General features: G+C 37.0%; 1 protein-coding gene across 1 annotated transcript; it reads right to left on the bottom strand.

Moving 5' to 3' along the window:
• Positions 1–1,095: 1,095 nt before the first annotated feature.
• LOC118275363 (hairy/enhancer-of-split related with YRPW motif protein) lies at positions 1,096–9,736 on the bottom strand. The gene is made up of 3 exons (XM_035593287.2): positions 9,355–9,736; positions 7,800–8,008; positions 1,096–2,540 (listed from the first exon to the last, which is right to left on the bottom strand). The coding sequence occupies exons 1-3, from the start codon at positions 9,534–9,536 to the stop codon at positions 2,008–2,010; spliced, it is 924 nt and encodes a 307-aa protein (XP_035449180.2). The 5' UTR covers positions 9,537–9,736; the 3' UTR covers positions 1,096–2,007.
• Positions 9,737–18,610: the final 8,874 nt, after the last annotated feature.

Genomic DNA, 18,610 nt, shown 5'->3' with positions numbered 1-18,610 from the left:
TTGCCCCCACCCAACATATCTCCTCCACGGAGCATCCTCAGGAGGTGCGCGGCGGCTCCCGCAGCTCGAAGCAGTTTAAGAAAAATACATTTATAAGCGGAATTAAAACAAAAATGTTATTGTTTTATTATTATTTAGTACTTCAAATGGTTCCTCAGTTCTATGCTGGAATGTTGACACCTAATACTTATTTACGTAAAGATTTTTCTCGACCTTCCATTGAAGTTGTTTTGCTAAATATTTGCCACGTTTTTATTGTTTTTCTACCAACAGTCCTTGTGTTTATTGGAATGTTTTGAGGCCCATTCTATCAAGGACAAGTTCTCTTTTAACTTGAACGGTATCCAGTTACGTTTGTGCTGTTATTCGATAGTATTCCAATATAAATGACTGTTTATTTATATAATATGAGTTTGTTTTTTTAAGTTGGTTGTTTTTACCAATTCTTATTGGAGTAAGTATAGTTATATTTTTTTGTTTTTTACTTTGCCAGCGTCTTACTCTTATATCTCTTTACCAATTATTAAATGAGCATTTAATAACAAGAGTCTAGTAATATCCAACACACGCAATTAATTTATAATAATCTGCAACGCATTGTGCCAAAGTTTTTATGAATTCCAATCCACCATTTTTTAACACACCATCTCCAATTACTCTCGACCCATAAAAGAAAAAGAAAAAAGGAAGACGGAACCTTTATCCCCATTAAACCACGCCGTGGCCCACCTACTTCCTAAACCCGCCACACGGCGCACACACGAACATTAAAAAACGTCACGTTTTTGCACCCTGCGTCTTCCTACGGAAGTACCACAGTTAGAAAGAGACCACCGATTGTATTTTTATATGAGGGAGCGAGACAGAAGGCGTGGGAACCGCAGGGGTAGCGATATCCCATAGGATCATTGAAGTGGGACGGTCAATATGACCCCATGGATATATGCATGTGTCCATCGGGACTCGGGTCCACACTAACACCTGTGGCGATGCTTATCGCTAATTTATACGACAAATGGCGAATCCGTTGGTATAAAAAGCTTATTAGTTTTAATTACAGGTGCAAAGGGTTGGGCGATTAAAAAGAGTGCAATGTACTGTTTGAAAATAATTTATTTTTTTCTCTTTTTTCCGCAAGCGACGCTTTATTTACATGATATGTACATTATGGTGCACGGAATCGTTTTAATTATTTTATTGTATTTTATGTTTAAAAGTTAGGGTTCAGTCTACAGTTATAACTCTATTTTTACTTGTTAAAAAGGTTTGATTTCGTGCACCTCATATTAGCCTATAGGCAATAAGCTATTCAATTCAAATACCTCAGTAAGCTTAGACAGTTATTGAAAACTTCACAACCTTTTTATCATAAGATACTATTTAGATTTTATTAAAAGTACAATTTTTAGAATATTGATATCAAAAATAGGAAACCTTATATCGAAATGCAACTAGTTTCGTTTCGACATATTTAAAGCTCAGTTTTTTGGTCCAAAATACATCTATACATTTATATATAGTGACTGGCAATAAACTTATACAATATAATATATAACTATCACACAACTTACAAAATAATACTTTATATAAAAAATATTTTACAACAGTAGGTACAGTCTCCAAAAATATAATTTAGACATTTTAAACTCTGAGATCGTTACAACAAGGTCCTGTAGCTGAGACACAAAGAAATATAATAATTACGTACACAGTGGCTCATTGTGAATACACTTCATTTCTTAAAACCATTTATAAAATGATTTTAGAGGGAAGGAGAGAGGGCGGACGGGGTCGAAAGCATTGCAAGAAAAGGTCAAAGCACTTGAGTGGACTCTTGAAACCCCTTCAAACAAAACATTAAAGAAATCCTTACGTTCTGCGCGACGTAAGTGCAAAGTGACATCGCCTTTGAAGGCAAAACGTTTCGATGGACCACTGAGATGTACTCGTTCTTTGTCACCCAGCCACAAGACAATAATTCTGATACGTATAATAATTTGTACACTCCTAGTAAGCTAGTTCAGCGCCCCACGGTCGGTAGGGCTTCGAACTGTTTTGGGAGTACTGGTGGTGAGGCGGATGGTGAGGGTATGGAGTGGGGTAGTGAGGAGCTGGAGGAGCAGGGTGAGGACCAGGAGGCCCTGGGGGCGCAGGGGGCGCGGGGTAGTGGGGATAACTGGGGGCAGCTGCTAAGGGAGCAGCGATCGCTGACATGGCAGTAGGTGCAGCAACCGTGGTCGCCGCTGATGTCACTGGTATGTCCTGCCTCGGTCCTCCCAGGTCTGTGTACCCGTGCTGCGGCTGAGGCACTGGCGTCGTAGGATATTGAGGATAGCCCCAGTTCGTTGACTTTGCTGCCAATTCTCTTTGAGCTGCGAAGCACTGGAGATGGCTCATGAGACGAAGTCGTAGGGGATCTTGGATGTCTAATCCTTCGCAGCTGACGAGGTACCGCGCCACTTCAGCTGCACACTCCCGGAACCCGATGTTGTGGTAGTCCATGGCGTAGCGTTGAGGGTCATAGGCGAATGTATCGAGTCCTGGAACAAAGGAAAGTCGAGGTTAGACACATTATTAATAGCCACATCGTTGTATGACGCAATCGTATAATATTAACTCCGCTCCGAGCTGTTTGTTTGAAAATTTAAATACAGAGAGTGCTCGAGGGGAAAGCGGCATGTTTCATTTAGAATAATTAACGACATTTATAAACGTTTCTGTTATGTTTTAAACTCGTGTTGAAGTATTTTTCTGGTCTTTTTTTAACTCATCGGACGCTGCAGATGTTATTTTACATATAAATAAGAATTAGACAATGGTGCCTCCGAATAAAGAATTGGGTCCTGGAAACGACCCTCCAGTCACCCTTGTGATTGTGCAATAAGAAAGAGATGGCAGATGCACATTTGGTCACGTGTGTAAGGGATGCAAAACCGTAGTATTGGTAACGGGAACCCCAAGTTTCCGGTCGTCTTCCGATAGGGATGGAGACAAATACAAGATGAGCTCTCCGACCCTTGGGATTGTTAACAAGATGTTTGAGATAAACGGTGTTTCATTGATGAGGGAAAGGTCAGGGTGAGTGGTGCTGCCAGTGTGCCACCGGGCCACGAGACCGAAGGGTGAAAGAAAACTGTCTGCAAGCATTTTTTATAATCACTCAACCAGTTTAATTTCTTTTTGATGTTTTTGCTTTGTCTGCATCGTCGTTTCTTCATGTTAAACTTTGTTTTTATTGTTTGCAGTACGAGTAGGTACAGGTTTTTGTTGAACAAAAATAATAGTTAGTAAGTATTCGGTCTGTATTTTTATAAATACATTTTGTTCTACATCTGTCTGGATTCGAAATATTTTATTGTATTTTCTGTTTTGAAATATCAAGTAACCCTTTTATCCTTATATATTTTAAAGGCTTGTTTTGATTAGTTTATATTTCAATTTACTATAATATTTTATACGTTACCATTACTTTTAAAATCTTTTATCTATACGTTTCTAATAAAATAATGCAAATACAATCGTAGATATTTTTTACAAATCCATGTCACATTAAAATTTAATCTACCTTTTGTGCACACATCTCTACTGAAGTATACAATTGTGTTCACTTCCTCCTTCCTAGGATCGTTTTGTTTGTGTGTGCGCGGGCGCAGGTGCGACAACCCTTTGCGTTAGAATCGCTTCCGCTTGTCACGCGGGACACAATGCATGCGCCACGTGATTGCGCGGCAAGAATGTAGATTAGGAGGTCTTAGTTTTTTGTCATAGAAAGAAATTGATGTAATTACACGTTCTAGAGATTGGTGGATCCGGTATGGAATTATTCTTTATCACATTTGAATGTTTCGTATTTTTAACCAGTCATAGGGTCATATAACTATCGTAGTTTTATTTATAACTAGTCTCTGTCAGCGGCTTCGTCCGCGTTCCTGGGATAAAAAGTCCTATCACTTAAGTCAGCCCTGTCTATACAGATACCTACATCTAAATCCATTCAGTAGTTTCAGCGTGATTGACGGACAAACAAACAAACTTTCACATTGTGTGATACTCATCTATTTTTAATTTCCCATTCCCACACAAAAATAATAGAAACCATTGCTAATTCGCCCACTATAATCACGATCCCTTAATCCCCAATCACAGTAACATAAGTTGCGATTAATTCCCCCTCGGGGTCAATATCACCATCCCTTGCCGTTTAGTGGTTAGCAGGGTGAGAGCAGCTCGGAGCACGGTTCCCACACACCCTGTATAAACTCGGTTACTGATTGATTGATGTGTGGGTGTGTGTGTGAATTAGTTTTATAGATTTTTGCCAATGCGAAAATAAGCTTTATGTTTCGTTTAATTGGGGTGATTTTGCGTGTATGCTTTTGTGTGTTCTAATATTTTATTTATATTGGTGCACGATAGGTATTCAAGCTCAATAATAAAAGTCAAAACCACACTATGTAAAGATTTACGATACACTTTTATATTGAAACTTTTTTTCTATATACCATTTTTTCATATTTTTTGTAAAGCAACAACCTAAAATACAAAATAATGTACCAAACTCAAAAGTTATTTAAAAACACATTAAAGTATCCACACGGATACCACACAAAGCCCATATGGGCAGTAAGCTGTTTGTTGACCGCCCGCGCACCGCGGCCTGCGCGTACGCATCATTTACGTCACACCTGGCGCCTACAAAAACTCAGGAAGTCGCTAACAGGATTGTGCTGATCCAGTTTTTGTCTCGCTCGCGCCGCGTGTGGGAGAAAGAGATAGCACTAGTAGATGAATATCGATACAGTTGATAGGGTGTCAATGTTGAAATCGATAGGAATTTGATGAAGTGACATCATTTGATATAAAAACAGATATGATATGGGTTATAAAAAACCCTTTGAACACGACTTCCGATTCCGACCGCGGTATCTTCTTGGACACAAGACTTATTAGTAAGAGTAAAAAGATAAAATAATATCAATATATTCATTAGCAAATTTTCTTCTTGAAACAAGAAGAAGTTGTAAACGTTTTACCATACATATATCTGTAGTATGTGGTGACACTGACCTTTTATTCGTGGACATGGTCACGAATGGCCGGCAGTCAGCCCAATTGTGGCCGGAAACTACTTCCAAGTGAGGAGGATGCGGTTTATCGTGCACTCAACTGTACACTGGATGGTGAACTACTTTTCAAGTTAAATGTTAACCGCAAATTGATTGAATACCACAGATTCCGTTGCAATGGAAGGATGGGACTATTATTTTAATTTGTGATATTTTTAAGGCTACGTTGATTTTGTAGTCCGTCGGCTTTTTAGAAGACACATTGAACAGTCTAAGGATTTAAAGTTCCATATATTTGTGTTTTGTAAAGGAAATCTTGAAAGTCATTTATTTTACAAAGTGAAAGTCATATCGTCACGCCTTAAATCCCCAAAGGGGTAGTAGGTAGTGCAAAGGTGCACATTATGGGAAAAGTTAAAATCAAATCATTTATTTCTATTAATTAGGCGCTTTTGAAACGTTTGTTTTGTCCATCAGTCTGTCGGTCAGTGAAGCGAGTTGCTTGTTCCAAAGTATAGCAAATTAAAAATTATCTCGTTTTATTTCTTTCAATGTTAACAATGTTACTGAATAGATTTTAATTAACTTCCCTATGATAAATAAGTATCATTTTCAAGTGTATACAATGCAAACTCATTTTTTTTAATCTCCACGAGATCATTTACAGGGTGTTACAAAAACTTGCGGGTCCACCTGCTCGCGTATGGACCCGGAAGGGACCCGTGGGAACATATGCAAGAGACCATTTGGCGATGACAGAGATAGCACTAGTATTGTGAAACAGCTGACTTTGTTTATAAGGGACATCGTAAATTAAAACTGCATTCCTAAGTTACTGATAGAAGCAAGTAAGTTCTTGCTTGATTTTTGAGTTTAATAATAAAATTTATTAAAATATGTTATGAAGAAATATTGTGGTTTTTATATGATTAGAGTTATTCTTTACAATTATTAGTTTCCTTTTCACAGTCGGGTAAAAATTTAGTTAAATGGAGTAATAGAGCTAAGAGAACCACATAAAAAGTTCACAACACAATATTATTCATTACTACATTAAGTTAAATGGGATCAAAAATCAATCACCCAATAAGGGCGTCAAATCAAATTCTGTTCAATTAGGTCAAAGCTTCTTAACACAGTACAACACAATGGAACGAGGTCATTGCCCTCGTTAATTAAGTAACAGCAAACTTTGTAATATTTCTTATTAAACAGAATTTACAGTATCTTGACTTTCGGTGAAATATGATCAATCAATTAGCGAGATCGAAACCCAATTAATACTGGTACAATGGATAACAAGAGATAGGATCAATACAACCTTTGATTGGGATTACTTCATTAAATATTTAGTAATTACAAGGTATCTATTGTTTCTAGGATATTATGAGTTCAATAGATTTACTTGGAAATCTGTATCGCTATTATCTACTCTACTACTCCTTGCCACTACTGATAAATTTTCGAAAGTCCGAAATACGGCCAACAATGCTATGCCTGATCTGAGAAACGAACCCGAGACTCGCGACCACAAGACCAATGAGGCAGTCAACTTGGAAATACATTGATGAAATGATATCATAAGAAGATGTGAAGGGCTGATGATAGTGAATATAAGAAACACAATATAACTCTTTTTTTAAACTTGGTTAAAAGTGAATCAGCCTTTTATTGCAAACATTTACAGTTAGGGAGTGAAACCTGTTTGATAATTTCTATTTGTACAAAGAGAACAGTTGCAGGTATCACAAAAGACAGGAAAAGCGAATCAAATGTGCTTGCTTTTGCTTTTTAACATGTTTTTAGCGAATCACCGTTACGGTCGCATCTTTTATTAATTTGAAGGAAACGGAAACGTACTGAACAGGTTTCTGACAATTTAATTATTGCGTATAAGTAACGGAACGGATAAAAATTTTACTTTTTCGAATCCATTTTTTTTAACGATGTTTTTTTTTTATTTATAGAGATTGGTTTTGCATTTGTATGATTGTTTGTTTAGTTTTGTTTTTTCTCGTTACAGCTATAACTTTGGGAGAAGGTTTATTGTATTTTTCAGTAAAGAAAACATAAGCATTTATTTTGTTTTATAAAATAACAAGCAGTCATTATAAGTACAGTTTGTAAACACTTAAAATGTTCACCATTACCTTCTTTACTAGGCTTCGTTTTGTATTCAAATATTTTTCACTTTTTATTACATTTCATTCGAATTCGAGACGAGGTTTTACTTTAAGGAATATTGAAATTAAATTAATCCGCCAGACAGAGCTAAAAACCTTTTAAATCTAATATTTCTATTTGAATTACTTGTGCCTATAGATCGTCTTTTTGACCTGAATTTCTATGAAGTTTTTAGTAATTAATAAATTGTTCGGATAGATAGGATTGGTAACTAGAATACTAAACCAATTATATTGATTTTTACCAAGTTTATTACTTGTTTAGTTAGTTTAGTTTCTTGTTATATATTGCCGTTTTTACAATGAAATTGTCGTTGAAAAACCACAAATTCATAAATACGTAATAAATTACTAGTTTCTGCCATCGCCTTCGTTCGCATTTCCATTGTATGATAGCCTATGTGTTATTCCAGACCATAATCTACCCCTGTTCTTAATTTCACCCCGATCCCTTCAGCTATTTCGACGTGATTGAGTAACAAATATACACACAAACTCACTCACAAACTTTTGCATTGACAATAGTAGCTAGTACTAAAGCGAAACTAACCTTTGGCATGTAACATTTTCAAGTGGTCCACGGTAAGCTGTAAGATCTCTGCTTTCTCCAGTTTGGCACTGCCCTGCTTCTCACACGCAGCTGGTACCAACCTCTTCAGTTCAGTGAGAGAGGTGTTGATGCGGTCCCGTCGCTTCTTCTCGATGACTCCTCGGCGACGCTTCCTCGTCATCAACTGACATGAGTCACCTCCTGGAGACCTGGAAATTTTGGAAAAGGACTTTAAGATAATGGAGATATGGTTGGTTTTAAGTACGATGGTATTATGTTACGTTTTGCTAGACTTAAAGTTGTTGATTGCGCCTGTGGATTTAGTTAAAAAATGTAGTTGTTTTTTATTATTTTGCTTACACCGTATTTAAGTAAGGATAGTTTTTGGGACTACAATAGTATACGTATCATATTGATTAATGTAGGGAATACATTAATCAATATTATATAATAAGATACGTATCGTTTAAACCGGTTTTAAATATCTTACTGCCGTACTCAGAGTCATTTAACAACTGTTTTCGGAACAAAATTGTTACTAAGGAATACTTTAATTAATCATTAAATGTCTCTAAGTGCGGAAGTTAGACAGTTTAGCTGGTTTCTTCAAATAATCAGGAAGACAAACGAGTTGATAGAAACAAACATAGTAGCATAACAAAGACAGTATTAAAGAAGTTAGTGTTATATGAGTAACCGGTGACATGTTTAACTAAATTCTTTGATAAAGTAAACAGTTAGTGGGAAAATTAGATAGGAGATAAGAATGACTGCTGTATGTTTGTCGTGTCATAATAACCTTCTAAACATATTTGTTTAGCAAAGACAAGTAAAATCGCAATTTTTCCTGTACTTTTAATAATATTGTAGGCTTCCTCGTTATCTGGTCAAATTCTTCCGACAATTTGTGATTTTAAAAAGGGTAGGCTTCCTAAGGATTTGTGCGCATGCCTGTCCCTGATATAGAACATTTTGAATATAGGCCAAATACGAAAAAGATTGTTAATTGCTACTGAGAAAATATTATATCGGATTGTCGTTTAGATGATGATGAATTCGTCGACTCTTAACTGACAGAGTGATAACTAGAAATACATTATTTAAATATAATAATATACCTACTAAATAAATCGTACACAGTACTAAATCTTCACAAACACTGAAACATGAACGTTGAACGCGTTACTCGGAATACAAAATCACAGTAATTTCGTAGCAGTTGCTACGAGCGTAGCGTAGCTCGCTACGCGGAGTTATATGGCGGAAAATTATAATTACGATCTGATTGAAAACTCATGTTTTATTTAGCTTATTATATCATCATTCTTGTATTAGTACTTTTACTAGGATAAAGCTAACGTACAATAATTTTTCTCCGCTTAATTAGATATAATATAAACGAAATATAATGTTATCCTGATATTACATTAGATGTTATTCGAATACAGAAATACATAATATTGTTTAATTTACTGGTAAATAATTAAAGGTAGGTAATAGGTAAAGGTTCTCGAGCCTATCTTTAAGAATCTGGTAATTTTCAACTTGTACTTACTGCGCATCTTTGCTGCTTTCTTCAGAAAAGGCATCGTCTTCACTCTCGGAATGAGTTCTCTTGTTACGTTGCGCAGGCGCAGGCGGTGCTGGAGCTGGTGCTGGTGGTCCCCAGCCGTAGTTCCACTGCGACTGGCTCTGCAGCTGCCCTGGCTGCTCCATATGCCGGTGGTGGTACTCCATTGTCCACAAAAACTTTTTAACACTTATAAAGTCAACACACAAAACCACTGAATTCTTCTTGGCCTAGTTTTTCAGTTATCACTCGTCTTCATCGGAAACTTGGTTAGTTAGGTCGAGGAGTGCGATCGTGTACGTAGGTCGGTCACGTGCGCGCGCGCCGGGCGACTGGCGCGGAGTGTGTGGCCGCGTGGCGCCCCGTGTCGCCTCGTGCGCCGCCGCCCCGAGCGACCTACCCTACACACACACCGCTTTATCTATCCCTCAACAACTATTGCTCACATTGCAAGTCATTTTGCACCTTATTCGTCAAGAGATAAGGGTTTTAAAAATTGTTGTTGTAAACTTGGTAATTTTTTTCACAGCCAAGATTGTAATTGCGTTTCTGATTTGCAAATATCAGCTTTATGTCGTTGTGGTAGGGAAGTTTCGACTGCGTTTATGGGTCACTTAGCGATATTAAAATTTATAAAGTTGATTTTTATTATAGTGCATACGAAAATGAGATTTGATATAGAGTATGTAGAGTATAGTTTAGTTTGGTGATTGTATTTGAGGGTGTATGATATAGCCGCGTGGCAGGCGTACGGTGGGAAACTGCAGACAATTAGGTAACGCAATTTATTCGCTCCAATATTTGTGTGAATGTGTATTTCATAGGGGAAGGGTTCCGGGGTAGCTGGAGAAGCGTGGGACGAAGGCACGAGGATTAACTAGTCGAGAGCATTACGTGCTCGGAGGGATTAGGACATGAAAGGAAAAATATGTATGAAAACATTTCAAATGAGAACCACTCTCACGAACTTTAATTAATTAGTGAGAGGGGCCAAAAAACTAATTCTACTGAAGCACTTAATGAGTCTGATTTGAAATCTAAAATGACTGCAAGTACAATTAAGACAAACATCTGCCGTCTGCTTGTCTTTGATCGTGACCTTAGAAACTAAAGACAAGAAACTAAAAACTTTATTTAAAACAATTTGAAAACCACAGCTCTGAACGCTAAATTACAGAAGTCACAAAACAATCTAAAAGTAATTAGAGAGACGTTCAATACCCTTAGTACGAGCTTGCTTTACGTTGAACGAAAACGAAACGAGAGCGCGTTCGGGGCGCTCTAATTGGTTGCGCGCATTCGCGCTGGCCAATCAGAGCGCTGAACGCATTTCGTTCAATGTACAGCAAACTCATACTAAGGGTACAGTTAACTAATTGTTACGTAATTACTGATGTCATTTAGCCGTCGCCGGCCGCAAGCCGCAACGACCGGGCCGGTCGCCGGACGCCCGGTCACGAGACCTGCACAGGCCGTGCACGGGCCGCACGAGCCGACAACGATTGGCACACGACCGCCGGATGCATGGCTTGTTGAGGTTAAATGCTGCATTGACACCTTTTTGAGATAACATTATTATCTAATGATGAACTGATTGCTCTTGTGAGTAAGGAATTTTGGAAACTGGATGCCCCTTGATTTTCTCCTATGTTATGGGTGCGTTTACAAACATATAATTTCCATACACATGATACCCAGACCTGAAACAACCATTTATGAACCACATAAAGAGTTGCTCCTTACGGTAATCGAACCCGCTGCTGATGGTATGTAATGTTTTTCTACACATAGATACTCGCAACACCAACGGAGTTTCAAGAGCATTGCCAGCCATATGTCATTGAATTACATGTCATCAATGTGTTTCCACGAAGTACCTTTGTTTCATTACAAGCATTTTCTTCCAATTTGTCCTTCTAGGAAATAATCTTATGTTCACTGTCGCCCATAACCCGGTGACTATCGACTTGTATATACAGCGTGAAACAAAATACCCATGAAGAAGCACTGAAGAATACAGGTTGAATAGAATCTCTACACAAAGTTTCAGCTTAAAATACGTTTAAAAAAATTGGTACCAAATACTTGGTGTCGCATGGTTCTTGATTTTATAAATTATTAAAACGTGTCACAACACTACAGGGGTAACTCGTAATTACAAAACATTTCTTCTGTAAATCTGATCGCCTAGTACCTGTACCTACCTAATTTTGATGTTCGGTTTCTGGAATTTTATGTATTGGAAAAATTCATAACTTCGTTCCATGAAAACATGAGTTTAAAAAACCCTTCCCATATCGTTTGTTATGTTATCTAGAAACCGTGCACTTGATATGTATACCCCTTTTTGTTACACCGTGTATAATATGTGCTCATTATTATAATATTGTTATTATGTAAACCGATATTATAGCAGAAATATCATTATTACGGATACTATCATTACATACATGTCAATAACCATTTACGGACATAAACGTATCTTGACTTTAGTAGACCGGATTGGTCACTCACCCTTGTATCGTTCTAAGAAAAAGGTAATTTATTTCAGAAGTGTACTAAATAAAATAGCACCTGTAGGATCAGAAGGGTCAGACGTGACCGGATTGAGGTAACGCTCAATATTCCGCCCTAAATACATGGGTTATGAAATAAAAGCATATTTTTCGTAGTACGTGGAGATCATATTAATCAATTCGTCTTGAGTATCTGAAGAGTATAGGTAAGAGCGCTAAAGAAGCAATATTTGATAGTCTTTGATCTACGCTACACAATTTTATGTATTCAGATTCGTTAGATCTACGAATATGAGTTTTTTTTTTTGAGTGGGGAAAATCATCCAATGACTTCTTTTACCTTGGGCGAGGCGAGAGGTAGTGTCAGACTCTTACTGACTAAAAACCACCCCATTCTTACTCTTGCTTTTCGAACCGGAGCCCCGGTAAACCCGCTAGGTCGTCCGCAGCTCCAGACAAATATGATTGGAGTAATGAAAATTAAAATCAAATTGCGATATTTTCCTTAACAACAAGCAATTTAACTAAACTAATTACTGCTACAGATTTTTCGACATAAGTTACATCCACGAGGCTCTTACAAGTAACAAGGTAAGCTTATTGAGTACAATACCTAAGCTTTATCCTTTGCTCAAAAAACCGGAGATTACTGCCGCCTCCTCGAACAATCTTGGCTACACATTACGGTTGAAAAAGCCGATCTTTGCAAACAAGATTCTTATCAAACAAGGAGTTTGTTGACGCAAAATCAGGAGAAAAGAAGATCTTACTAATCTCCTCCTACGCGTGAGTAGCACACAATCTAATGAGATATGATCACAGCTTCGGAGCGTGGAGCCGTGAAATCGTACATGCATGTTGACGTACACCAATCTTTAAAACTTCTTCAATAGATTTTCTATCTAATGGCTTAGGAATAATGTGGAAATTGTATTGAAGAAATTTTGCAGATGGGAGTAGGTTAGCCTGCTGTCGGTATATCACATAGAGGCCGGTTTTCATTGAGGTAAAACGGAGTACGGTATGTTTGGAAGATTTTTGCAAGACACGGTTTTTTTTTCTTAACGAGGCATTTGTTTTAGCGATTGATAGGGGTGAGAGAAGGAACCTTAAATTGGTTTCAGCTGATATAATCTTTCCTTGGTTTCCAGCTGCAAAAGCCTCTATTGTATTTACAACAGATTATTTAATTTTCTCTAATAATAGTAAAATGAATTTATTCATTTATGTATAATTCAAAACGATTTATACATATCTGAATAAAATTATCTTTTTTTACAAAAGATGACGAGGAAAACAAATCGCGTATGCTACAAAGTCTCCTTATTACTTTTTGATCAGATTAAACTATTTTTAGCAAATTAAATCAGAAAATCTTGTACAAAACTCCACACGATACCATTCCCTAATCTTTTTTCACAGTTTTGTAGCCTTTTTATCAAACAATAGTGCCGCGAGTGTGACAAGAGCGATCAGATTCTGCGTCGCACAGTCAACGAGTGGCATTGTGCTGTAATCCGTTTACTGATGATATGAAAGGGTCCTTTGTTGGAACACTCTCAGTAACTCCACCGACTGTGAAATTAGAGATCTTTAGTTCCAATGACATAAGGAAGAGTTCTTTAGTGGTATTGTTTTCTATCGGGTCTAAGAATGAGGTCTTAGCGTTTGATCTCCAGTTCAAGAAAAGTTTATTTGGACTTTATTAAAATCCTCATAAGTACTGTTAAACCTAAAAGCATGATTGGTGTTTGGGAATATTCTCATCTCCTATAAGATTTTTTGTAGAATAACAGACACAACATTTTTACCCAATTGTTAATATTATCATTGTCCCTCTCATGACTGACTGACTCATGTATCATTGTCATTCACATCATAAACACTACAGGTCCGACCCGGAGCTGTAGACTCCTAGCGTTACCGGGGCTCCGGCTCGAAAAGCAGGAGTAAGAACGGAGTGGTTTTTAGTCAGTAAGAATCTGACAATCCCTCTAGCCTCGCCCAAGGTGAGAGAAGGCATTGGACGATTTTCCCTACCTAAAAAATAAAGAAAACCGACTACAGACATCTTCACACCTACAAAACTATCAGACAGTACTATTACGTTAGGTACTTATTATTCCGACATCATCACTTCATTATCATTGTATCATGACGCAATGGCGAATGGCCATAATACCACATTTACCAATTGACCATCGTATCAATAAACGGGTGTGTACTGACGGAGGTAATAAGCTTTATCACTATACTTCACCTTGACTTTGCGCAATTTGGGGCTAGAGCGCGTCATGAGAGAATATTTGGTGATGCAAAATTAGGGTGTATGCCCATAATTAAAGTTAATTGGCTACTTAGAATGGGCCAGGAGGAAAATCTAGCTGGTGTCGATAAGCGAACTTAAGTTTGAAAATGATTATGAGCTAAAATGAAGAATTAATGTTTTTTGTACCGTGTAGTAGCCGTAGCCGTGTCCCTTCCACCTACAGCACGCTTCCTGGCTAGCCATGCGACTTTGCTAGTCAGGATAGTACGAGTGCCAATTGCGGGCATTATGCCCACTACCTTTTTCTAAGTAAATTACTTAGTGCTGGCTATGTGGTATTAGTTATTTATTTAATCGCCGCAAACTTTAGGTTTTTTTTTGTTAAATGTTTTATAGAAGTTAATATTCAAAAAGAAACTAACGGGACTGCAGCATCAAGTGAACTGTAACAATATGATATTCATGAGAGTAGTGTACACAATCATATCGACTAGAACTCGTCCGCGAAGTCGATCATGTATCCACAAATACAAAGGACCGTCGCATTCATTGTTACATTCAAAAAATTAAAGCAAAAACTGTGAGAGTAGTTTTTTTAATTCATCGAGTATTTGTGTATTAACCCGTTTTTTGTGGCGTGGGCGTGGGATAGTCCATGGGACTTTTGGACAGGTGGCATATAGTGGGCTGTAATCCCATTGTTGGGCAACACGGAAGGTTGGCCCAGCAGTCAATGGATACAGGTTTATTTTTACTAGTATTTACTCAGTCCTGTTTGTGTTTGGCGTTCCAGTCAATATTTGTGTTTATAATAAGCCCTAGGGCTTATGAGCCAGTCTGTTGTATTTTGCGGAATTGCGAAATGAAAAGGCAATTTGGGGCAACCAGCCTGGAGCACTGTCCTCGTTAAAGCTCAATAAGCAAATCTTTATAGAAAACAGATAATGTTTGAATGGAATTTATTATTTGCGAAAATTGATAGCTGTATAAATATACCTACCGTGAGGTATGGCTGTAAAAATAATATTGCTGTGTGACAGGTATATAGGGAATCCAAACAAACAAAAGAACAAACAAATAAACCTGGTTATAATAAGTAAGTAGATCACATTGATGACGTATATACGTATACCTTTCCGTGCTTGATAACAATGGGACGATATTACACGAGGTATCGTGCCACCAGGGTTAAACGCTACAAGAAAAATGTTCATTTTAGGCACTAAAAGACATTTGCATTGAAATATAATACCTAATGTTTGTTTGGTGGAAAGAATATAAACAAAGGGTTGATATTTACCTACTCACTGCGATGCAACTGGGTTATCTACCTAATGGTTTTCGTTGCTCAGTTCGTCTAGTAATCACAGTGTAGATTTGTTAGGTAGCACTCACACAAGAGCATTTTAGACACCTTTTTCTAAAACTAAAGTTATCTACTAAACGTATTTCAATTGACTCACACAAAGTAGGTTTACAGATCCTTTTGAAACGTCTAAACAGCACCAATACATAACTTTCCTTATTGAAGATTATAAAGGTAGTCTTTTTTTTAGGGAAGAATCATCGTTTGGCTTCTCCAGTCTTGGGCGAAGCGAGAGGGAGTGTCATACTCTTAATGACTAAAAATCACATACCTAGTCTGTCGTTCCGAGTCCGTAGCTCCGGGGTAAAGGTAGTTTAAGAGCTACTTCTTCTTCTAATATAATGAAAAGACACGATACAGAAAGAAGTAGAAAATGATCCTTTGTAGCGTATTTAATATTAAGGCAAAAATTATACAATTTTAATTTCAGAAAAAAATACCTAGAAAATTATGCTTGTTAAACATTGCATTAAGGCAAAAATAACATAGAAATGTAATTTGTATGAAAGGTAAAAAGAATAAAAGATAGAAAAAGCAATATTTACCCATTTACCGTTTCATTTCTTTTACGACAGGCGGTAACAGCAGCGATGTTTGTTTAGGTTCGTCTTTCATGATATCTGATATTACGGAAATTGTATTGGTAAGTACATAGGTAGGTAGATTAAGGTTAGAATGAGGATAATGATTTTTTTATGCGGTGTAAGAACTGTTTTCTTTATTTTTGATGTAGGTAATTAAGGTAAAGTGTTGTGTTTGAAGATTACATACATAGTGAAGAAATTTCGTACCCCGGATCAGTTAATTCTATTTGAGAACATAAAGAAGTTAATTAAACTGCATTTAAACTGGTTCCCAAATACATCTCTGCGTAAGACAGCGACAGAGATCAAAACACACATAGATATTTTTGGATGAAAAAAATGTAGGTACTCATATAATCTACAATTTAATTTACTATCTTCAAACACAATACTACTGCCCATTAAAGCCATTGCAGATACATTTAAAGCTCCTTATTTACATTTCGGTTTAAGTTCATATTTTAATAATCATCAGCGCCTACCTAACAGTTCATAATCTAAAATAACGAAATTATTATTAAGTGTAGAATTTTTTTACAAGGGAATTAGGTATCAAATATCATCACGCTTTACCATTAGTTACTTTACACGTCCCAATTAAACTTCATTTGTTCTTACACTAGAATATCATAGTGACGTCATCAATCATCCCTAACACAATCATTACACTCAGCCAATAACATAGAAATATACAAAGCAAACACTATTTATTATAAAAACCACTTATTTACCGTGTATACTATTACGACAAACTTATTCATACATACTAAACAACCCTTATTACTATAAACTTAAGGTTGATTTTCCCTTGATTGTCTGTAAACGTATCTTTGTACAAGGGTTCGTTCCCGTGTGAATGTGTATTGGGGGTGGTTTGTGGCGCCCAACGTGGGACTCAATTTAACTTCTTGAGTCATCACGAGCGCTTGGTATTCATCTATGTTAGTGTGTAGTTAGGCGTTAGGTGGATCCTTAGGGGACTTAGGGACTTACCTATAAGTCGTATAACTTTGATTATCGTGTCTTTATTTATAGACCTTTGATTTAGGTAGGTATTTCGATACGTAGGTACTTACTAGCAATATATACGCTTTCTGCTGCTTTGGCTTCTTTTAATGGTTTTGTAGCCTATAGTTTTCCTCGATACATGGGCTATCCAAATTTTTGTAAATGCGAACAGTAGGTAGTTTTGTAGTTTACCGCATTTAATCCAACAAACAAACAAGCTCGTCTTTCGTATACTAGCTACTCCTGTGAGTTTCCTATTTATTATGTCGTAATTTGTAGCACAAAAATAATTATTCAATTCCAACAAGTAGTTGCGGAGATTAGCTGTCTGTATGCCTAATTTCATCAAAAACCGTTCAGTAGTTTCAGCGTATAATTGACGAACAAACAACCAAACATCCAAACAAACATACTTTTACATTTATAATATTACGATTTACGAGTAGTGTGATTAGTTATATACCTACATATAAGTAAAGTTGTAAAAGTTTAGTAAACAAAATATAGATTACTATGATTAGATAATATTAGATGGGTACGCCGTAGTAAGCCACGTGTGTTCGTGTTTATAAGTAATATCCCCTCATCATTCCAGTTCACTGATTACTGAATCACGTGAGCGAATACTTTGAAAAGTTTCGTACCAACTACCTACAGAACTTTGTCTTGGCATGCAGTGATTTTTTTTTTTTGTTTTTAAGACTCCGTTGTTACTGCTATACAAGTGCATTTAATTCTACGTTTTATGTGTATTTTGATCGTTATTTTAAATTCATCAAAGCTTGGACAAGAGTCCAGAGTTCTGTCAAGCGACAGAAAACTGTGTAGGGCAAGTCCTTTGCTATCGTGGCCCATTGGTTCACACCTACTTGTGTTGTCCTCCAAGGTGTAAAAAGGATTAGTTTTAATTTCTTGAAATTAAATAAGAAAGTGTATACAAAATAGTACCATTCCAATATTTTTTTAGTAATTTCACGTACCTATCAACCAAAATATTTTTCCGCTCGATTGATCCAGACCCGCAAACTATAATGTTAGCTATCGGTCCCCTCCAATCATGTGTCGCGTCAAGTGAGAGTCGCGTGCGCAACGTGTGAGCTAGCGCGCGCCGCGGGTCGCACGCGCCGATGTCGGAAGTATACGGAAGTGACGTCGCGTATGACACTGCGCCGGCGCAGACCATCCGATACTGCTCACTCGCAGTTAGTTGGGGGAAGGGTAAATGATAGATCGTTTAATAGGTTTTTGTTGAGATTGCCTTTTCTTCCGGGTTATATTTTTAAATTGATATGATAACCATTTTAATTTTTTGGGGGACAGTTGAAAATGACGTGACAAAGGACATTGTATCGCCAAGTAATAGATTCCTTCTCATTCAAGTTTTATTTTCGTAAACTTGACTTAAGCAACCACTAAGGGTTTTTGGTGCCCGATAAAAGTAATATCGTCCCCGCTATAATTCAGTTAAGTACCTAGTTAAAGCGAAAACGTAAAGGTA

This window comes from Spodoptera frugiperda, chromosome 15 (genome assembly GCF_023101765.2).
Source record: "Spodoptera frugiperda isolate SF20-4 chromosome 15, AGI-APGP_CSIRO_Sfru_2.0, whole genome shotgun sequence".
NCBI classification, from domain to species: domain Eukaryota; kingdom Metazoa; phylum Arthropoda; class Insecta; order Lepidoptera; family Noctuidae; genus Spodoptera; species Spodoptera frugiperda.
The sequence above is the reverse complement of the archived record's forward strand: the minus strand, read 5'-3'. Positions and strand labels throughout refer to the sequence as shown.